The sequence below is a fragment of the Cinclus cinclus genome, chromosome 15 (assembly GCF_963662255.1).
Source record: "Cinclus cinclus chromosome 15, bCinCin1.1, whole genome shotgun sequence".
Lineage (NCBI taxonomy): Eukaryota > Metazoa > Chordata > Aves > Passeriformes > Cinclidae > Cinclus > Cinclus cinclus.
The window spans coordinates 13,249,018-13,272,665 of record NC_085060.1 but is presented as its reverse complement, the minus strand read 5'-3'; the positions used below and the strand labels follow the sequence as shown (position 1 = coordinate 13,272,665).

The 23,648-nt window shown below is 39.7% G+C and overlaps 2 protein-coding genes across 4 annotated transcripts in view; one reads left to right on the top strand and one right to left on the bottom strand.

The window, feature by feature from the left end:
• The window catches only part of TMEM164 (transmembrane protein 164), a 35,170-nt gene extending 16,457 nt beyond the window's left edge, over positions 1-18,713 (bottom strand). The window contains exons 1-4 of the mRNA XM_062502839.1: positions 18,593-18,713; positions 17,719-18,282; positions 5,966-6,015; positions 4,294-4,360 (exon numbers count right to left, since the gene is read on the bottom strand). Coding sequence (XP_062358823.1) covers positions 4,294-4,360; positions 5,966-6,015; positions 17,719-18,084 — 483 coding nt within the window. The 5' untranslated portion in view covers positions 18,085-18,282; positions 18,593-18,713. The remainder of the gene's footprint in view (positions 1-4,293; positions 4,361-5,965; positions 6,016-17,718; positions 18,283-18,592) is intronic.
• A 218-nt stretch (positions 18,714-18,931) lies between these two features.
• ACSL4 (acyl-CoA synthetase long chain family member 4) overlaps positions 18,932-23,648 on the top strand; it is a 58,332-nt gene continuing 53,615 nt past the window's right edge. For all 3 annotated transcript variants that reach the window (XM_062503206.1, XM_062503203.1, XM_062503202.1), the window contains exon 1: positions 18,932-19,053. The gene's annotated coding sequence lies outside the window, so the exon portion shown is untranslated. The remainder of the gene's footprint in view (positions 19,054-23,648) is intronic.

Here is a 23,648-nt window from a genome sequence, read left to right as displayed (position 1 = left end):
TACCTTTCCTGTTGTCCTTTGTTGAACAACACAGAGAGCAATGTGAGGGAATTAAAAGTATCTGGGATGGGGCTAAAGCAGTGTTCCTAACTGGAGAAAAAGCTGTACCTTTCCCACTTCAGAAACAATTGCTCCTGATAGAAACACTGCAACATGAGGCACTTGCTCCTGCCAAGGAGCATTCCCCATTTATCTGTGGTGTCAGAAGGGCTTCCAAAGCCGTTGGAGTTGTGAGGATCTGTTACACAAACACAGTGCTGGGACACTCCTGAGAACAGAGTAACAGTTGTTATGCTGCAGTAGTGTTGACAGTATTTTTTTGTGTGTTAAACAAAACATCCTTTCCCCATTTTAAAAGATTGCTTGTTCTGAAGCCTGGCTGATTCTGCAAGTGCATTTCCTGCTGTAGAGCTGCAGAGCTGCTGTACAACCAAGCACTGAAGTTGTACAGCCAGGCTACAACAAACAGGAAAAGCAAGCTGTACTGAGCAACTAACTCACCTTCACCTTGTGCCTTGTCTTTAAACAGCTTTATCAATAAAAGACTCACTCAGCATAAGCACCTTCCACATGCAAGGAGAAACTGGAAATGAAGACAGGCACACAGGATCACCCATCAATTAAGGATTTAAAAGAACCTCTTTGTGAAAACAAGTAAGACTTCACGTTCTGACTTAAACCACCTACTGCCCAAATAGAACAATTAGATCTTTCCATGCACTGAACTCAGCTTTAGAAAAATCTCTTCAAGGCAGCAGTAGAATAGAGGCCAGAAGTCAGGTATTTTGAGTTTACCCCAAAAGAGTATGGACATAATACTAATTTAGATTAAACACTCAAGACACAGCAATTTGTTTTCAGTGGGCTCACAGGTTAACACTTTGCTCTGATTTCTGACAGTAGCACACCACTCTCTGTTAATTATTTAAACCCTGGCTCAAGCACTGCACTGTGCAAGAGCACCTACTCCATCATTCTATACAAAGACTGCAGAGCATAGCAGAAAAGGAATAGTATGAAATCAATTCTCAGATTCTGGTCTTTCCTGTAGTACATCTAGAACACAGCCTAATAAACACCAAATGTTCTACAGTACCAGCCACCTTCTTAGATGTTATCAGTAAATTACACACTCATACCATTTTAATGCACACAGCATGTAGAAGTGCCCAAACAAGCACAAACTTGGGCTTTATCACCTACCAACCACCCAAGCACAATCTCTCAACACTTCCCCACTGTTCCTGTTGTTCTCCCTTGTGTCAGTTAGATTAAGATAGTTTAGAGATGACAGTGTGCTACCACAACCTATTCCATTCCACTCTGCAGGCACAGCCATTACAGGAAAACTATTTAGTGCAGTGAATTATTACTCTAACAATCAACAGTACAGCAGCCAATGATTGTAGCATACATGGAATGCACTCACAAAGTCTTGCTCAGAATATGATTCTGCTCCTAACAGATCTAAAACGTGGACGGACCTCTCAGGCCATACAGTTCTAAGAACAGAATATAGCAGCTTCTAGAAACATTAAAACTGCACCATCTCAGCCATGTGAGCTGACACCCATGTATTCAACACTTTTGGGACAAGTCCTGCTTTTTACTTTATCTATATCAACATTTTCAGGACATCAGCTTGCAAAACATCCCCACTTCTAAACCAGTGGAAAGACTTTTCTTTATAATTTGATAAATGCAACATGAAAGCTCAAAAAAATCCAGTTACTTTCCAAACAGTTGGAGTCTGTGGCAGTTAAATGAATTTACATGAACAGCCAGGTTATCAAGACCTACACTAAATATAGATACAGAGAAATAATAGAATATAAATACAGAGAAAAATAAATCTTTCTATTCCTGCATATCCTCTTATACCTTGCTGGCTCCCTTTTGGGAGCCTAACAAGCCAATTCCCTCAGCATCTTCTTCTCCTTTATTTCTGAAAAGGTAAGAAGAGCTCACAAAAACACTGATCAAGGAACAGTTTCATCTTTATCCAATGCCTATCCCAAAGGGCAGAATTTCATTCCATCAGCACATGGTAAATAATGTAGCAAATAGCTGTAATATTTAGTTGCCAAACAAATACAAGTGGGTGCATCTGCTGCTTAAGTCTGTTAATTGTTGGCACCTCACCTTCATGGCAAAGCAGAAAATATTTTCTTGGAAAGAAGAGAATAGACTGACCTCACCTTTCAGGCTCTGTTTTTTTGAACACCATCCCAGCTGCCTGTTATAGTCCAACAGAATTTTTAACTGCATTGTTTAGCATTGTTTGACTGAAAGATTAAAATAACAGAAGGTAGAAACTTTCTACTGTCATTTTAGTGAATATCTCAACTCTCCTTTTTCACTGGCAATACATTGTTTTAAAAAAAATTTGAAATTACTGAGGTTCTAAAAAAATAAAGGACAAAAAATGAACAGATACATTACAAGAAAATAGAAACTGGCATGAAATTATGCCAGAAGTTTCCACTTCAGGATAGCTTAACACTGAAGCATATTTACAAAAAGATACTAGCATTTCATTAAGTCATGTAATTAGTACCAAAAGCACATGACCCTAACAGACTGTGCCACAAAATGGAACAGGTGTTCTTTGAACAAATGAATACTAACCACCCAAATCCTGATAGCCACTAAAACATCCATCATCTGCTGAAGCAATGATTGTCTCTCATTCTGAATGACTGAATCAAAAGTTTTTCACTTAGGTATGACAAAACCAGAGCAACCAGCTTAGGAAAAAATTGAGGGGTTTTTTTTTTTTTTTTTGTTTAATTCCTACTAGGTTTTAGGAGACATTTCCTGCTTTCAGGACAATGCTGGTGTTAAAACCACAGTGAGAGCTGTGGAGCAGCATGTGTGTCTGCCACGAGAGAATCTGGATCAAGGCAGTGCTGTACAACATCACCCACATTATCCTGTGCCAGAAGAAACATGGAAAAGTGAAAAGCCTGGCAAGCAGCTGTTAGGCAAAAAATATCTTAAGCTGTAATTACTCCAAAAAATATTTACTCTTAGACATTATCTTTTGGCTACTCTGTTCCAAACTGCAAGAACAATTTTATAAGTAGTCAGTATCTTGTTTAATCACCACTGCCCTAATATGAATGACATCTGTGATAAAGGCAGAGAAAATACAAGCTAATGATTTATAAAATGCTTCAACATTTTTTCCTTCATAGGTTACCCAGACCAATTTTGTCATGCCTAAGGTTATATTTACTTAAAAACTAGACGGTTTTAAATACAAAACAAAAAGTTTTTCTTAACAGAAAAAGAACACTTGTTTTATTAATTTGTTGCCTCTTCAACAGTACCAAGTTTTAATAAAATGTAATTGCAAACTGCACATTAGCATAAGATTATACTTCATCTTAATTTGACAGCCAAGACTTGCAAGTGGATATCCACCAAAAAAATCTCAAATGGAGTCTGAAGCCCACAACCATTTTGTTAATAATATTAATTCACCCTTTATTATTGACATAGTTTGATTAAATATAAAGTACTCATATCTGTCTTAAAACAGACATTAAAATAGCTGCAACAACAGATTTTTGCAGATAAATCATACAAAAAAATAAAAGTATCTAGTCATATGTGCATATACATATACACCCCCTTTACATATGCAGGGATAACACCTCTTGTAATATATCTTAGAAATAATTCATTCTACTCACACTCAAAATAGCTTTTCTTATCTCTAACTCTCAGTGGGTTTAAGAATTTCACTAGGAACACCAACAGGCTAGTTTGGGGTTTTTTTTGTCCAAGATACTAAAGTTTTACAGCAGATTTGAAAACTTTCATGGGAAAAAAAAAATCTGCTGTGCCTAATCTTGGGGGAGAGGGAATGACAACCAACTATAACATTGGGCATTTTCTGGGCCTGAGGAATCTTACATTTACAGAGTTTCAAAGGTCTGAAACTGAATTTTGACCACAGGCCACAAGGTTAACCTGTGAAAGCCTCTTTCAAAGCCATCAAGTTTGCCCTCCATTAGTGGCTAGAATGGAGCCACCATTCTAGTGGTTCCATTCAACACTCAATACTCACTACAGCACTCAATACAACACTGCTGTCTTTTCACACTGCGTTATAAACATTCAAAAATCCAAGATTGCTATTCTGGCTCCACTGCAGTGACCAGGAGTCTACAGCCTGGTAAAATGAACTTTAAAAGAACAAGCAAAACAAACATCTGACATGTCCCCAAAAATAATCTTTCAGAAATAAATATAAAAGGAGGAGGAAGAAAACCACAGTACACTCACCAGGCGTGTATTAACAACAGGAAACAGCAATGCTAAGAGAGCCCCATTCAGCATATGCATCTGCAACCTTAGAAAAGAGATGGGATATTATTTTCACAGATAAAAATAAAATGCAATATTTTCATGTAGTATCTCTTCAATAAAAGACAGCAAGACACTTAAAATTGTTTGGGCTTGAATTTGAATTAAGTCACCATTAAATGCAATAAAACTGGACAAAAACCTATCTTTAAATATACTCAAAGAATTTCCTAAAGTAGGACTGCTTTCTATAATGAGCTTTGGATTCCTAGAAAGCCTGGACTGCCCATAATCCTGTTCATGATGTAAGCTGCTAAACAGTTGGAATTCTGCTGTTCATTTGTCTTCCAGAGCTTAAAATAGCATCTTTGATAAAGGGTTTTACTCCTCTTTAATGCTGTGCATGAACAGCTTCTAAATAAAGCTTTAAGAATTTGAAAGAAGTCCCTTAAATAAAAGAATTACATTTATCAAAATACAACAGCAAGTCCTAAGCAAAGCACAAGGCAGGAAAGCAATATTATACACTATAATTTGTATAGCTTTCAGCCATCTTTTTTCTGAACTACTGTTGGATTGCAGGAACAGAAAATTAGTATCAGAACTGTTTCAGTCTATTTTACATCAGACACCAAGTAAAGAATAACGTGTCTCCCACTACTGTCTGTCAAACTCCTAGGAATTTGAAAGTAACTTGAGGGAGGAAAAGGTATTACAGTTTTAAAACAGATTTTCAAATATCATTTGTACACTGTCAGGGTGTTAGAAAATGGATACGACCACTGAAAAACAACAAAATATTATTGCCTCTGCTCCACAACTGGTGTATAGCAGAGATCTCCTGGACTGCAGACATACTTTTCAAACTCTCCAAGACAGAGATGCTGATACAGGGTCTTTGTTCAGCATAATCCCTGCAGAAACAAGGAACAGCAGGGAAAAGCTGCAGAAAGCCTGTATAAGGCATTCCCCCAGCATCATTTTTGCCTAGACCAAGACAAGGAAGAGCAGAGTTTAATGTCATAGTGGCAACTGCAGCCATTCCCAAGTACCACTGCCCAAGAAGTCCCTGACCCTCCCCACAAGTCTTTTGCTGCACCCTCAGGTGCACACTGGGCTCTGCTGCTGCAGCCCATTAGAGCCTCCTGCACATCAGAGACTCTTGTGGTTCCTGAAGTTAGTAACAATATGCAGTATTTTAGAAAAGAGTGCACAGATCTGAGAAATACTCAACAGGCCAGAGAATTTTCTTTGCCTGTTTAAGTTCACATATCCATAATTTTGAAATCAGACCCAGAGTGCCTGCACAGCTTCCAGCAAGGCTCAGTTACTGATTTCTACTGAGGATGATAAAAAGGTTCAAGGCCCATGACAGAAATTATAGTAGCTCATACATTAATCTGCATTAATCCACTGTTACTGAGCTAATTCCTGTTCATAAGCAAGGCCAAACCCACCAACACACAAGAAGCAAGGATAAGGGGCCCAACACCCTTATTTAAGCCCTGACCCTTTTCAAGGTGTCATTTTTCAATTCAACCAATATGCCTTTACTACTTGGTATTTCCCTTAGTATTTTATAAATTAAGGGGTGATTAACTTCTAAAATGCATTGTACAAGTAGACAAATACAGTAAGTTAGAGGTATTACCTGAAGAGAATCATTGCAGTCTGACATGGGGGACAGGCAAGAAGAAAAATCTGAAATGTTAGAAACAAATTCAAATTAATGACAGTGACCTCTTTTAGAATCCATTTTCTAATTCTTTCCTACTCTGTTCTGTGTGTCACAAATCATCTCTTGCCAGATGTGTTTCGCAGCAGAGCTGGAAAAGACTTAAAGTCTTTAACAAATCAAAAGGTCTGTAACAAATCAAAAGGTCTACCATTACCAACAGAAAAAGATTTAAGCAGTATGAGCAGCACTGAGGATTCAGCTTCTGCCAGCGCCTATGAAACCAGTCAAATTCTAGCCAGAATGGCATTTAAAAAGTTCTCTCAAGAACCAGATTACTTCATCACCAATCCTCTTCTAGAGCAGTTCCCTCAATCACGGTGAGGTCCTTGCTGTGCTATCAGCATTTGCAGCATCACCACAGTCCTTCCCTTCGCCAGTGCCAAAACCTTACACAGTAATTTTAAAAACTTCATATTAGCAAGTCTTGCTCTAGATATGAGGAGATTACTACATTAATGTTCAATTATAAAAATTATTTTTTATTTATGATGTTCACTACTGCAAAGAAGAGACTTTGGTTTACTGTTCAGTATTTCAATAAAATATGGATCACAGTTTTTACTGCTGTTCCTAAAATAAAGTCACAATGCCTTATTTCACTGACAACCAACAAAACAAATTATCACTGAATCGAGTGAGAACATTTGGAGAGCATGTCTCTTTTGTGGATGCCAGGTTGGACAATTCACAAAATGTGTTTCTTTGAAGCATTGCAGGGTTAGGAAGAGGCCTCCAATGGATACTGAAATGAATCACTACCAGACCATGTACTTGTAGCAATAGAAGAAGTGTTGAAATCTGGATCATCCTACTGAGCCCCTTCATAGACAAGGGGCTTCCTGTCATTACTATACAAATAAATGTACAAATTCCAAATATTTTATTTCCAGGTCAAGTTCTTAATATACAGATATCTGTATGTTCCATTTGAGTCTCAACAACAGCTTAGATCACAACACACACTCAAACTGCTTTTCCCAAGTCATACAATACTAACAAAAGCAAAGTAAGAGAGGCAACAATTAAATTTAATGGAATGTACCTCAAAACATTTTCTTACTGAATGCTGTTAAAATCCAATCTGTTTCTCTGAAGTCTTGCATTTAAACAGCAAGTAACTTCAACTCATTAGGGCAGGTTAAGGAGGAAGAGAACAGGTGCATTATTAGAATCACTAATGGATGTTTTTTCTGTGCTAAGGGAAACAAAGAAGGAAAAAAGTACATGCCAGAAAAATGTTACAAGAGCTCTGTGTATCATGTTGCATGTAAGACCCATACAGCTTCTGGGAAAAGTGTCTAACACTTAGTATGCTTCATTATTCCATTGTTGCATATTTTAGAATAAACTTTGTTTACTAAGTAAAGTTCCTTGAATTGCAGACTACATTTTCCCTTCTCTGGAGACCATAAATACCTTGTACAGCTCTCCTGTGGTAAGTATTTTTTCACATGCAACCTGTGTGCATGGTCAAACTTTTTAAACACTTTATGGTGTATGCTAGCAAACAGAGATATGATATCTAGAGTATGACCAGTCCATCTAGAGTTTTAGATTTGATTATTTTATCATTTATTTAAATTCAGAAACCCGACAGGAGACATAGCATGGTTAATAAATTCATGAAACAAATTCTGCTCTTCCAAGGGAGAATTCTGTATCTTTTTATCTCCTACATCTTAAAAAAAAAAAAAAAAACAAACAAAAATAAACGTATAAATTGATCTTTTTCTCTGTATACACAAAATAAACTATAAGTCTTAATAATATTAGACTATTAGAACCTTCTTTTTCAAAACACACTGCAGAGTGCTCCAACTACTACATGGTAGAGCAGAAGCTACAATCTGAGTCTGAGTACTGTGTGAATCTCAGCACTGAGGATTAGAACAGCTGACATTTAAAAAGGATGGTACTGTTACAAGGACTAAGATGGACATGCATGCCTATTTAAATCACTGCACTACCATGGTGACAGGCAAAGAAGAGAACACAATTCACAGATCATTATTTCAACTCTACCAAAAAGAAACAGCTTCAGAACCTGATGAGGAGAAAACCAAATGCTTAACATCTTTAAGCATGAAAATCCCTGTTAAAGGGATCCTTCAGAAAATAAGCTTGACTTCCATTTTTCATGACAGCAGAGAGAGATCATAACCAGAATTTTTATGCTAAAAGTTTAGGAACATGGAAGACATCTTCAAATGCTTCAGCTTTAGCAGCTTATTATCAACACTTTAACTCCACATACGTAGATACTTGCCATGATCAACAAATCTCAACCTCCTAAAGGGAAATTTTAAAGAACACACCTGTATCTGATTTCCAAAGATCAGTATAAAAAGTATCATTACTGACCTCAGAGTATCAGCAGTCTTAAATATACAGTTCACAGCAGACAAGCTCATAAGCTCCAACACAAGTGTTCCCACACTGATCCCATAATCCTACTACTTTTCACTGTCATACTGGAAATCCAATTCTTTGCCTTGCAGGAGAGAACAGCTCTGTTCCACAAACCAAAGAATCTTGAGTTAAATCAGCAGCAGGGCTGTGCAGAGCTCCCAGCCTCTGCTCTCCTGCAGAACTCTGAGTTTTGAGGCACTGGGGCTCAGAGTCTCCCCAGCCCAGCTGGCACTGCAGAGCTCCAGCAGACAGTCACTGTGTATGGTAAAGCACAATGAAGGGGATTCTCCTTGCCCAAGAGAAAAAGTAACTCAACTTTCAATTCTGAAGAAACACTAGGAAACAACTTCAATGTCCCCCCTTCTTCTGTCAGTTCTATCACCTATTATATGTTTACCTTACAAATGAAAGAACAAAAGAATTAGCCCAAAATAGACAAAATTAGCTGACTTGGATGGGAAAAATTAACATTGTCTCATGGCCTGGATTATGAGCATAGTTCTGATCACTGCCTTTCCCTTCCACCACTCAAAGAAAAAAAGAAATTATGGAGCATCTTCCACACAGGGATTAATATCTGTAAAAGACTGCAGGCTAATGGGTACAAGAGAAAGTACAAAATCGTGTGTGGCACTGAGAAAATTCAGAGATAAGAAGTCCTAGATGGTGAAAACACTGAGAGTCAGGATGGCTGAGCCTTTCAGAAGCACAGCACCAGAAGATTCTACAACTGTTCTCAGGCAGTAAATTGCAGAGAATTTCGTAACACTGGTTATTCCACAGAAGTTCACTTCAACCTTGAGGACCCAGATGAAAATGAAAAATCAGAAATTCTGTCACTATACTTCACAACTGCTCTGCAAGACTGTAAGTACAATTATCCATCCCCTTAGGAAATGTTTCTGGCATGAAGAACTGCATGGCCAGCACTGCCTTGCATAAGCCCAGAGACAAAGGCCACACCACACATGATGGATCAGCAGTGCTGGAGAGTCTGGGGACTCCAGTGTCCAATACAGCACTAATTAACTATTCCTTCCATGGGACAGGAGCATAGGGACACTGAACTCATGGCTGGTCTGAACTAACACCGGGCTGGGCTGCAAATAATTTCTGACATTTCAAGCATTTTATGTGCTGCAATTATCACATTAATCTGGAGACACAATCTGGAGGTTTTGATTTTTTTTTTTTTTAGATTAATATAGAATTGGTTTTATTCAAGAAACCTATTTTACAGTTTGCCTATCTGGACTTCAGCAATGGGTAAGTGCACCAGTTTAAAGACGTGGGAAGAAGTGCACAAACCATCAAACATTGCTGGTTTCCTATTTTACATTTAACTGTACTGCTAGATTGAAACCAGTACAAAAGGAAAACACTTTTCTTGCTCTAGCATTGCAATTCCAGACAACTCCAAATCTCTACAAAATACTACACATAAGAGCTCCCCTCAAAAGTATTTTAATTTTGACAGTAATTTTCAGTCAGTACACTGAGGCAGACAGTGCAGTCAAAACTCATCATGAAAGGCTTTTCATCTAGCAGTCCTAGCCCTGCTGAGACAGAAGCACACCTAACAAAGATCATATTTTTTGATCAAAAACCTAAGGAGATAAACGACAATTCAAAAGGTATCGGAGAAGAACAGAGCAAGTCACACAGTTCCAGCCATTCCAGATATAACATCACAGTAGCACTAGCAGGATCAATGGGAACATTTAGGGATGTCTGGCAGAAGACAGCTGAGCACACTGCCCCTAAAAGCCCTGGACCTGTAGCACATATTTCATTTACCTTTCAGAACAGCAGCTTGTCTGTCCTTGAGCAGGCTGTTTGATTTAGTATCTCCTTGAAGCAGACTGGAAACAAATCCTTCTTTTTCAAGCATTTCAGTCATAATTACTTAACCAGATCATAAATTGGTTGGTTTATTGTACTATTTCAAAATGAAAACTTGAAGAGGTTATATTTTAATTTCTACTGGCAATATTAAGAGCAATGTGAAAAATTCATGGAAACTGGATTCATCCAAAACTGGAATGAATTTAAAATCAAAAGGAACAAAAGAGATAGGGATAGGCTTTAATAACTCTGCACTGAAATAAAAACTCACTCTGTTAGGTCTATCAAAGTACTCTCCAGAGCAGAAGAGATTAAAAGGTATCTTTAAAAAGCTAAAATATAGTGAAGTGCACTTACCTCAGGGTGGTAAGTTTAAGTGTACTTTACTGGACTTGTGAAAATCATCCTTTTTCCCTCACAATAAGGCAAGGAAGATCCAAGCAGATGGACAACTTAGAAGATGCACAAGATTTCATCAACCAACTCTAAAATTAATTTTTAAGTAAGTTCAAAACAATAACTATCATTTGTCAGAAAGCAATAATTTAGCAGCTCCATCATGCAGCTTCGAGTCAGCATTTCTTTCTGTACAAACTATCAAGTCAGCATAGAACAGCTATCACTTAAAAACCATCACTTGCCTTCTAAAAGGGAATAAAAAAATAAAAATCATATCCGTGGTTTCACAAGTTCAGACCGCTAAATCTGGAAAAAAAATTGATACCAAAAGATGTTACATTCTAATTGCTAAACAGGAGCAAGTTGAATGTATTTAATATCTGAGCAGAAAAATCACTGCTGCCTCGATGAAGCTGTCAGACAGGTTCAGGGCTTAATGTGACCTGGGTTAATCTAGTACTAAGGATAGTCATAATTCAAAGCAATACTGCTGGCAGAGTAATAAGAAATACGACAGTAAAAGTAGTTTCTGTGTTACATAAACCAGACTCTGGAACACAAAGAGCTACCTGGCCCTGGTTCCAACCCCCCCAGCTTCCCAGTTCTACCCAGGGATGGAAGACATGTAGCAAACTGAACAGCTTCCATCCTCTACAATCTAATGTATTGTACATTATATATATATGTAATGTACATGTACATTGATACACATTCATTGGGACATTCTAGATTAGTGTCCCCTTCTGCAGACTTAGTTTGTTTAATCAGCAAACCCATATTCACCTTCTTCCCTTTTACTGTCTTAGGTGAAAGATTTCTAGACTTCTCACAGTTCAGGATTAATTATTAATACATGACTCAGGTATTTCTATGAGTGCATTAGCATTAGCTATCACACCTTGGGAATTAGAGGTCAGTGAAGTTACTTTTCCTTTTTCTCTAACTACTATCTGTACCAGCCCTTCACTAGCAGTGGGTTACTTCATTCCCCATTCTAAAATCAGTACTTAAACAAAACTTGACAATTAAAAACGTATCTGAGGTAAAAGAATAAAGAGGCTGAATTTTTAAAAATTTCCTAATTCAAATTTCTTACAAAAACTTAATTTACACTGAATTTAGATTGATTTGTATCTCCCTCTGTCAGTGACACATGGGTTCACAAGAAGATTCTCACATGCATATTCACTTTTGTTACTTTTCCCCGTGAGCAGGATGTTTTGTATTGGTTTCCTACAAAAGCAAAATCACCATAGAAAAACCCTGCTCTACTCTGCCTTGATTAACCAACATCTTTTTTCTTGTCACAGTTCAAAATTTCTCATTTTATAGGATCTTACAACATAAATTTTTAGTCTTTAAAAATACAAGACAGTAAGTAACTAATAGCTTAACTACAGCCAACTTTTACCAACTAAATAGTAACACAATCTATAAAAAGCTAAGGCATACGTTTTATTCCTGATAATTTAAGTTGGTATTTCACTAACCAACAAAGTATTACAATACAAACCATTAAATCTGTACACTAATTACTTGGCCATCTGAATACACACAAACCCTCACCACATCAGTCTAAAACCCTGAGGAAGTGCCACCAGAAACATGAGTCCCACTACCCTCTGCAGGTTTCCAATTTGTGGCACAGGACTTGTTCCTGGTGAACACTGACATGGTTCAAATGGCTGCAAAGGATGTGGCTGGGGTACAACCCCTTCAGTAAAACTCATCATCTGTGACTGGGACTGTCAACGCTGACATCAGGGCAAGGAGACAGCAAACAAGGACTTCTTAGACTGCAAATATTGAGATGAAAGACATCCCAGTCCCTGGAATCTATAAGGTGTCCAGTGTGGTTACCACCATTGTTTTCCTTCACCACTCCACTGAAATCCTAATGGCCTCAGGCAACTACTCCTGAAACATCAGTTTAAGTTACCAGCAAACAAACTGCATGGAATGATGTGTGAAACTGCTAAATAGGATCAAAAAATCCATCCTAAAAATATACTACAGCCAACAGCAATATATCATAACACTGAATAGTACACTGAAACAATTATTAATAGCTCTAGTCTGAAAAAAATAAATCTAAACAGAAGGGAAAAAAAAAGAAACAAAAAGAAGCCTTATCTCCCTAATATGTTGCTCAAACTACCTATGTCACACTTTGAATGATATTTGCTTTAATCTGTGATGATCTCATCAAAACAAACCAATACGTGGTTACCTAATCATTCATCTAGTGGCCTTTAGATGATAACAGTGTAAATATTTGGGGTCAGAGAAAGCTAAGCTTTTTCATCCAGATTCCAATCACACAGTTCCTACTCCTGCTTAGACAGCAAGATACCCCTTGTCAAGTCGCTACTTTTAATATTATTTTCTCCTAAGAATATTCAGAACAAAGGAGACAATTATCTAAGAATGCATTACAGCCTGAAGCACATCAGTATTTCATAATTCTAACAACTTCAAAACAAAGGCTTTACTAAGAGCTTTAGACTCCAGATCCTCAACTGGAACATTCACCAGCACCATAACATGTTCCTGTGGTACCTGTAACCTGGACTAAAACTTAGGATAAAGTATCACTTGTTGATAAAGCCAAATCTTGTTTAAATTAAAAAGGCTGGTCCATAATCTCTTCAAAGAAAACTGAATCACAGCCTTAGGACACATTTGCTATCCTCTTTATATTGAACAAAAAAATGACTCTTGTTTCCAGCTAAGAAACCCTGCCTTGCCTCATACTAATATTTCCTGATTTCTCTACTATATGCTGGGATATACTAGAAGTAAACACAATGGTTAAACAAAATATATACAGTGTTAAAGCTATCACAGAAAAGCTTTTCCTCAGTCCTATATCTATTATCACAATAATTACAGTATCAATAAAAGCCTCTAAACTTCAGTCGATTGTGTTTTTTAAACACATCAAAATCATCGCTTTAAAATAGGACAAATAAAACAAATTAAGATAAAAGTAACTTAATTAAAAGTAATTAAGAAAAAACCTGACAGTTCTGGGAACCAGGGGCAGATTAAGCTGCTTATCCAAGCACGTCCTGCTGTTCTGAAGGCCAGACCAAAGGTTCTGGAGCACTGCAGACCCGGGCATAAAGGAACTGATGGATTGTCTCCTGAGCTGTCACTTCCTGTCTGTGTCCCTGAGGCTGCTATCATCTTCCTGGAAGGAAAATGCACTCCTTTGCAAGAAATGAGGCTTGCCACCAAGAAACACTGGTGCTGTCAGTGCTTTAATTCTTCTTCATCTGCCCTTTTTCACCACATACCACCATGAATTTCCTCTCTAGCCATAAGCTGTAAGAAAAAGCAACACAAGTTAACTTGCAGCTGCAAAAAGAGTTATGTTCATAGACTTGTATTTTGAAAAATGTTTATGTATTCATAGGAAATTTTGTCATTTTAATTCAAGGTTTTGAAGAGACAAAATATAAAAAAAACATACCCAATATAACTGATTCTTCCAATTATTACAAAGCATTTGGGAACCATGTATGCAAATTAAGAGGAAAAAAAGGAGGAAGTAAGTAATTAATTAGATATATTTTGTAACATATTCCCAAATAACGCAGAATTCAGTCAAGCTACGCTTATTGTGCAAGTTCTGAAAACAGCCCATTGTTTAAAAAAACCAAAAAAAACAACAGTAATCTCTTTTACAGAGGGCAGAAAAGATCCAGGTCCCTAAAGAAGCTAGAACTAGAAATAAGGAACACAGAATTTAGCATTTAGTAAGCTGAAGATGCACTTAACACTCATTTTATTTATGCAAACATCAGACCAAAATCACTGGGTGAAACCTATACTTCTTTTCACCTATTGCTTCCCCTTTATGTTTATTTTTCTTTGCCTAAAAAGATCACCAAAGCAACAACCCAGCAAAACAGATGTTTCCTACAAACACACTTTTATTAATTCCAAACAAATACCAGTCCTTAACTGGCTGAAGTGGAATAATTCAGTGAAGAACTGGAAGAGAAGTACAACTGACCAGCTGAGAATTTACCACTGAGAAATTATCCTTTCAAAACTCTTTCTAGAATAAAATAGAATTACAAAAATTATTTTAAGATTGGCATTAAAGCATCACTCTGGAAGAAGGCCTAGAGATACTAAAGTCACATTCAAAATCCACAATCCAGTTTACAAGAACGACTGGCTTATCATTTTAGGATTAAACTACAGTCATATTTCTGCCACTTCCTTAGGGTTTCAATAAAATCATACACATGCAGTTTTAATTTCTATAGACTGGTTGGTCATCTCTACAGTATTCAAAACCGAAGATCCTTTTTAAAAAAGAAATACATTTATTATAATCACATAATATAATTGAATAGGACCTTTTGAGATCACTTCACCCTACCAGTGTTTCCTACAACCTCTGCTTTAGATGGCTTTTTCCTTACTTTTTTTCTTTTTTTTGGTTACAAATTTCCCTTTTGCAATACAGACAAAGTCTAACTCTGGCTCCTGTCTACACTTAATCTTAATTGCCTGTTAACTCCAGCTGGGTGTCTTCAGGACACCAAGAGACACCTGTGTTTACTCATTTGCATTAAGTTACCTTGGTTGTGAAGGCTGCAAATTCTGTACATCAAATTACAGACTGGGGTATAGGAAAAAATAATGGAGAACAAGTTTTTGATATAAATTTTAACTGCTCCTTCACTAAATCTGAAACGAAGAACTGCTACATGAACAGTAATGACTGAAAAGTAATGTCTTAGGTTACAATGTGAGATGTAACCAAAAGTATGTATTCTATTACCATCTGTTAAAACAAGGTGGAGCAGTGTTCCTTCTCTCTTCCATGACCCAACCTCCCTCCAGGGGGATATCTCCTGTTAGTGACCACTGAGTCTCACCACATGACTGATCAAGTGATACCATCCCATTGTGAGATGCTCCACCCAGGGGGAGGAGCCAAGAATTCCTACCTGGATATAATCTGAGGTTTGGAACACCAGTCTTTTTCCACAGGAGTCCCAGAGGAAGACCAGACCCTTCTACACCACTACTCAACCTTCAGAGGAAACCCACACACTTCCACAGCATTACTGTTTCAACAGACCCACATCTATCACTCCAAGAAGACTACAGCCACCATTTAATGGGACTGCTACCAACACCCTGACTGACAGGGTGTCAGGTCGTTTTGTACTATTGCATTTATTTTAATTTTCCTATTAAATTGTAGCTCTGACTTGGAATCTCTCACTGGTTTGCTTCCAAACTAGAACAAGTAAAACAAAAAAATATAGTTTAAAGAATACAGAACAGATAAAGAAAACAGGTTTGAAATCATTTGGTTTGACATTGCAAAGAGTGAAAATTTCCTTTCACCTCACTACAGCAATGCTCATAGACAGGGACACAACACTTACATGTATACTTAATAAGCACACTCTGGCTGCTGTTCAAAGTCTCCTTCATAAAGCTTGTAAAGAAATCAATAGTGCTGTATTTGGCTCTTGAGGGAATCCTCCCTCTCACACTGGTCACTCAGAAACCTCGAAGATTTCCTTCACACAGCAATTTTCAACACCATAATGATGTCCTCTAAAATACTAGAAAGGATTAATGTCTCAAAAGTTTAATGCCTGGCTCCTTAAACATATGCTGATTTTTGTCTCCTGCTATGGAAAGGCAAATAGGTTTTAAACAGCCTAGAGATTTAATGTTTCCCTTTTATGTCAGGTCTGCAGCAGCAGTGGTCCAATCATATTGTCAGTCCTAAAAGGAGAGTTGTTTGTGGTTTGTTTTTGTTTTCTTTTTTAACAGAGGCATTCAAGCAGTTTTCACAAAGACCATTTTTTATGTAAAGAAAGAGCTCAGTATGAATTCCTTCACAGGATTCTCTCCTTGCTGCACCACACACTAAGTGAACACCATGCCACACAAACAAGCCCCATCCTACAGCTAGCAGAGAAACCACACCAGTTTCCATTCACCTTTGTTACAAAATATACATAATATTTTAAGACTTGAAGGATTTATCTCTCAATGATGCTGCATGCATGACACTGGTGAAGAAACACCCTTCCTCCTCCAAAAGCTAAGCAAAAAGACAAAACCCAGAAGAGGAAATGAGTGTCATGGCTTCTAGGTAATTCAAGCAGATAACAGGATGGCAACAAATTCTGGGAAGCTGATCAGTCATGAGACCTGTTGAGACAGTTAAATACATTCACTTGATCAAAATTCATCCTTGCAATGACACATCTGAACTAGTTCTTTCCACTTACAAAACTATTTAAATGCAGGTTGGCATGACAGACAGAAATTAAACACCTGGTCAGAACAGACATTGCTATCATGACAACTTTTATGAAAGCCTTTTTGACATTCTTTGATTAATTCTTGACCTTGAATTTTTTTCAGCTATTCAGTGTTGAGGGTACAAAATCAGCAAAATAAAAATATTTTTGACATCTCCCACACTCCTTAACAAGCTCAGCAAAACTGGCAGTTAAGAACACACACACAGGACTATAAACAACCATAGTTTATAAACTTTAGATAGCCTAATTCAGTAACTGTCTATGTATCCATTATTTTGAAATCTACACAAGCTGTGCATTATTACACAACAACCATGCCACATGTCAGTAAAGGAAATGGTTTATCCACACGAGCTAGGCCACATCAGTTTGTTCACCCCACATATGAGAACCAGGTGACACCTGCTTCTTTATTATTTAGCCTCTAAAATTAGAAAGGTAAAACAACATTATCAGCACAATGAGTAATTTGTTTCTCCAACACCTTCACAAAATACAGTCACACCCCTAGAAGGCACTTACTTGAAAAAGCTGCACATAAAATGCATAGCTGGTTCTGTATTAATCTTGTTTTCATTACATTTGGTGCAAATTTTAGCACTGCTGTCAGCGAAAACAGCACCTTCTATTTTTGAAGCAAGGATTAGATGAAGACAAGTGATGAGAAAGCCTCAAGTGACGCCCCTGCACAAGCCTTACCTGCATCATGGTCACCAAGTGGCAGGGATTCAGGAGGTAAATGACAGTCCTGGTGGCAAACTTGAACCCCACCTCCAGCCCAAAGATGAGGCAGAGCAGCACCAGCAGCACATTCTTGCCCAGGCTCTCCTGCTTAGTCTGGGGCTGCTGCAGCAGATTCTCCAGCTCCCGGACATGCTGCTGCCTGAGCTTCCACAGGGACACGAGGATCTCCACGGTACCCACACTGAGGAAGACCAAACTCTCCAGCAAACGCTGTTGGCCGGAGAGAAAGGCGGCGCATTCCGGCCCTCCATTGCCGGCAAAGCTGGGGTCCACCCCGCCATACATCCAGTCCAGGAGGTTGTGGAGGCTGTAACGAGACATGGCGGGACGGTACCTCTTCTCCAGGAACAGGTAGGAGCAAGACAGAATCAAAATACTGCTGGGCTGACGAAGCACGAAACGCCGAGACGCTCCCGCTGCAGCCCTTCCTTGCCGGGCTCCGTGAGAAGCGGGCAGCTCCGCTCGGGGCACGGGCACTTCTTCCCTTCCGCTGCCCGGAGGAGTCCCGCACGCAGCAGCCTGAGGGGAGGTAGAGGCCGCAGCTCCACGGAGCCTGCCAGCTCCAGATCCCCCACCCCGGGACCCCTTCTCTCTCGGCCCGGCTCAGCCGCCCACCGCTCGCCTTTTCCTCCTGGTCCTGGGCTGCCCTTATCTGCGGCCAGCGCTGTATCCAGCCCCCTCAGCCCGCCCCGCTGTCCCTCCACAGCCCCCCTGCCTGCCCCGCACCGCGGCGCGGTAGCTCCGCGGGCGGGCGGGTGTCAGGGAGCGGCAGGCCCGGCGCCCCCAGCCATGGCGCCGGCCCCGGCGAGGGGCGGGAAAGAGGAAGCACCTCTCCGCTCAGCGGCAGCGCCGGCACGGCCGCGACTCCGGGCCCGAGCGGGCGGGCTGCTCCCCGCGGCTGGCCCGGCCCTTGCCCGACGCCGCAGCATCACCCCACCAACGTGCCTGATTCACGCCGAAAAATGGACGAGTCCACCGAATTGGCTGCGCCCGGCCGCCCGCTCCTCCCTCCCTCACGGCTGCGCCCGCCTCCCTCGGCGGGTGCGCGCTCCCCGTCCGCGGTTCCCTCCTGCCTGCTGCCGCTCATTCCGGGCCGTGCCCCCCTCCCTCCTCCTGCTCCCCCTTATCGCAGCTGCCCGCGGTTCGCCCCCTCGGTGCCACCGGCCAGGAGGGCGGCAAGGACCGGGCACAGCTCTGCACGCCCGTCAGCGCGGTCCCGTTCGCCGACCTGATCGGCAGCGACCTCAACTCGATAAACGGGTTTTTCAAGTGCCGTTGCAGCAGATACAGGTAGGTCGGCCGAGGGAGGGACAAACCCGAGCGGGGCTCCTGCTCAGCTCCGTCTGGACGTGGGCAGGTGCCTCCAGCCAGGTGTGCCAAGTGTCGCACACAGGTGCCTGCGTCCAGGTGTGCCCAGCGCCTTGCACGGAGCGCAGACTCCATTTGTCTTTGTGCTTAGACGATTTACTGCCGTGTGTGCCCTGTACAGCAGAGTCCGGGTTTGGTTCCTGGTTTGTGGCGTTGTGAAGAGGTTGTATTGCAAATATGTAACTCCGTGTCTGCAAGGCAAAGGTCTGTGGAGATCCAGCGAGAGTAGCAGGTTAAGGGAATATTTTCAAGGCAATCAGAGCCATGGACATCCCCTGAGAGCTGCCTCCTACAGATTTTATTTCACATTACCTGCATGCGGCGCATTGCTCTCCCCGTCCTGATCATTTCAGGGCTTTCCTTCTTCACAGGACAGCATTAGGCCGGCACCATCACTGGCCAAACTGTTGAGCCTGATTAATTGAATATAAAAGCTTAGTTCCACAAATAGGTTTGAAAAGTCCAGATATCACTATTGGGTGAGTCAAAATGATTTGTATATAGACACAGGGGCAGCAACACCTGGTCTGTAAAGCTGGAGGCTGTATGTCACTGCCATTCTGCTGTGGAAGAAGTTATTCCCTTTTTGGGAAAGAAGGGTCCCACCAGGTTTTTCCACAGTCTTCAATAACTCCTTTCCAGAGTTTGAGCTTAATAAGAATTGTACAAAACGCTGTTTTTTCAGTCACTGCTGATTGATCTAAAACGCCTATTTTTGATCTAAACCTGCAGCACAGCGTTCCTGTAAATGCCTCCCTGATTATCCTGACACACATACCTGCAACACACACGTGCTGCATAACCCTGCTTCACAGCTTGAATACTCAAAAACAAGCAGTTTCCCACTAATACCAATATTTGGCAGTTTTCTTCTTCATCCATTTCTAAGGTGCAGGATTATTGTTCAAAAAGATATTCTGTTTCTAAAACACAGGATTGCTGCTTACAAAGCACAGTGTATTTTCTCTTAGGGGTCTGCCAATTGGATTATTTGCTACCATGAACAACGTGGGACAGATCTGTACCTTTCCACCCCCTCAGTCACATATCAGAGAACAGCTACTACTGCTAGAAGCAATTCCAGGCAGTTTTACACTCTCTTTCTGCATTTGAGTCTCCCACCTTTGGGGGTTTCTGGTTTTTGTTTTTTTTTTTTACTTCTTTCCTGAGCTTATCTTTGGTGAAGTGAAAAACCCTTTCCATTAGAACAGCAGTACATTGTGAGGTGCTGGTGATTCAGATGTAGTGATTTATGGATGGAATAGATAGATAGATAGATAGATAGATAGATAGATAGATAGATAGATAGATAGATAGATAATATAGAATATATAGTCCATATAGAATATAGACTAGTCTCAAGAATATGAGGGCTTGGTTGGGTGGTTTGGAGTTGTTGTGGTTTTTTCAGACTGGCTGAAAACATAAAAATGGGAAGCATTTTGCTCACAAAAAAAGAGCATTTGCACAAGGACAGCTTGTTGTCCGTTGAGGAGGAGGAAAGAGAACAGCTAAATAAGGACAGAAGTCATGAAAGCTGAAGATTTAAGCAATCAGTAGTTAAAACCTCATAGGAAGGAAGTTTAAAGAAAAGAGTTAAGAAAAGGAATGATGCTTTAGGAAATCATTCAAAGGACCATTTATCCCAATTGTGAGTGGAAGAGAAATAGCAGTAAGCTTAGGTTGGCTGCATCATGAGGTCCCTATTGACCTTAAGCACATGAAGAAAATACAAAGGAAGATGGGTCAAATCACTAAGAATAAGAAAGAAATACTAAAAAAAGGTATTGCTGCAATAGTTAGTGAACTGTCAAGATCTGCCATATAAAAACTGCTCTTTACATATATTTATGCTAAGAAGGATATAGAGAAATTATTAACCCCCTACTCAACAGAGAAGAAAATCTATCAACAAATTACAAAGACAGCTAAAGGGATTGGTGTCTCTGTTGTATTAGACTTACAAAAAGGACCTTGCAAAAGCAGATAGTTGGGACTGGTGATGCTGAGAAAAAAATTATTTCAGCTCAGAGTAGGTAAAGACCAGATAAGGAGCACTCCGATGAACCAAATGTTCTCAGTTTGAGTCTAATGAACGTGTTTGAAAGACAGTTGGAGAATTAAGAAGGTGAATGAGATGCTGGAAAAGCAGAAGAGGCAACTGTACATTGCTGTTATCAGAGGGGGGTGGAGCCAAAGAAATAAAGCTCAATTTAAGTGTAAATAACTTAAATTCATTTAAAAATCCTTGGACAAATAAGCCTCACAAACTATTATTAGCACCTAGATGATAACCAGAGAACACTCGCAGTCAACATGGATCTGTCAAAAATAAATCACACCAGATAACTTGATTCTTTTCTTCCAATAGGAAACAGGCCTTATGGGTAGGACCGAGCCTGTTGTCAGCTTGATTATGTTTATGACACTTACATGACATTTTATTTAAAAAGTTAAAGAAAGGCAGTCTGTATTCTGAGGTCTGTACAAAACTTCCTGCATAGCAAGGAGTACTTCACAGCAATACATAGTTCACTGGCCAAAGGAAAGGATATATTGCTGGTTTTCTAGAGCCTGTCTTCAGTCTGGGTCTCTGTGTTATTGATATTAACAATTTAAATAATGGAACAGAGAAAATTCTTACAAATTTTGCAGGTTATGCAAAGCTGGGGGGAGGACACAGAATTACATTTCAGAACATTTTTGACCATTCAGGAAACACTTAAAATAAAGAATAACTTTAATATAAATACGACAATAAAGCAGATATTCACTAAGATCAAGTAGCATCATAGTTTAGCACATGATACTGGTATAAATCATCTCTGCCTTTCCTTCTCCCCTTGCTACTCATTTTCTGCCTCACTATCTTATGCCGGAATTAATTTTTCTGGGGCTCTGGTTGACTGTATGAGGAAGCTGATTAACTTTACAATTATAATTCCAGAGTTAGGTGTAACCTGGAGCACTCTGCTGATCTATATGATCCTACTTCAGGTTGTGGCAATAGATGAGATGACCTGCTGATTTCTTGTCTTGCTGTGATATTCCACTCATTAGAAAAAAGGAACATGGTTGGTATAAAACTTAATATCCTAGTACAACTGATACTTCTTTGCAACAACACAATATGAATCATTCATGTTCAGACTGTGATCCAAAGTAAATCCAAAAGATCTGGTTGTCTGATCACAATCTGTTGGATGGCTTGGGCACAGTTCCTTCATTCTCTCTTGAGTTTCTTCAGCTTCTTTGAAAAGCACCCTGAAATCTGTGGAAAACAATTTAGTATTAATGACTATACACTAAGCTGTTGCACTTTTCTGTTTATTAACCATTTCTTCTCATCCTTTGTCTAAGTTCAGATCTTACTAAGATCCACTGTAAACATATCTATCTCCTATGTCAATAGAAATGGTTTTCTAAAAGCAGTAACTTCCTGCAACTAAAATGTTTGCATGAGAGCCTGAGGCTTGTTCTTGCATCTATCATGAGACTTATTTTTCTGTCAATGGCTTCTTTAAATATAAAAATGGTGAAATTTAATGTTAATCCCTGAAGAAATGCCAGGCCCTGGGCATACCAGGAGTCCTTGACCACCCAGAGCCCCAGTTTTCTCCCAGACTGGGCTTTAGGCAGATTCTGTCATCAGCTCTGGCCTTTGCTTTTCCTGACTTTATGAGTGGGCTTCCTGGACTGACCCTGGACCTGACTTGTCCCCCCTCACTTTCTTAGTGATTGCTGGACTCTTACAGCCCCTGTCACCATTCCAGCCCTGTTCTCCTGGCCTGGCTGGATGCTCTGGGATGAGCTCTTTTTCAAGTCACTGCCTCTGTGTGGTTGCCCTCAGCTCCAGAATCGCTGCCTCTGACAAGCTACAAAATGTAAAGGCAGCTTATGCTCTCTCTGGAAAATAAAACTCTGCATCTTGTCTCTAATGTATCATTCGCAAATTCCATCTTCAGTGAGTCAAGGCCTGAAATCTTGCATGTGGTAGATATCAACAAGCATCACAACATTTTGAAGTTGTATTTCAAAGCAGAAGGAGTAAAAGACCTCAATTCTTATTCAAAAGAGCATTTAATTGTTGGCAATAGAGAGATGGGGACATCCGAGTTGGGACCAGAAGCCAATTTTATTGAGTATACAAGGTGTTTATATAGGGTTTTACTTTATGGCACTTTCATAGAGTTCTATTTTTGATAACAATTTCCCATCGGTTACACATTCTTCATGACATCACATCAGCTGGTAATATTATCTTACCATAAAGTTTCACAACATGATTCTTGGTCACTTCTTGCCCAGGGAGCATTTATCTGTGTCTATCTCTCCCATGGTTTCTGCTTGATCAGGCCTAAGATATCAGACCCCTTTATCAGTTCCACTATACTGTCTTGTTTTACATGTTTGTACTCTGTTTCACATGCTTAGCTTTAGCCTGTCCTCAAATACTTTGAATTTAATTATATTGGTTGAGACCCTTCCTCAGTATCAAGCTCTGCTGCTGTACTTTA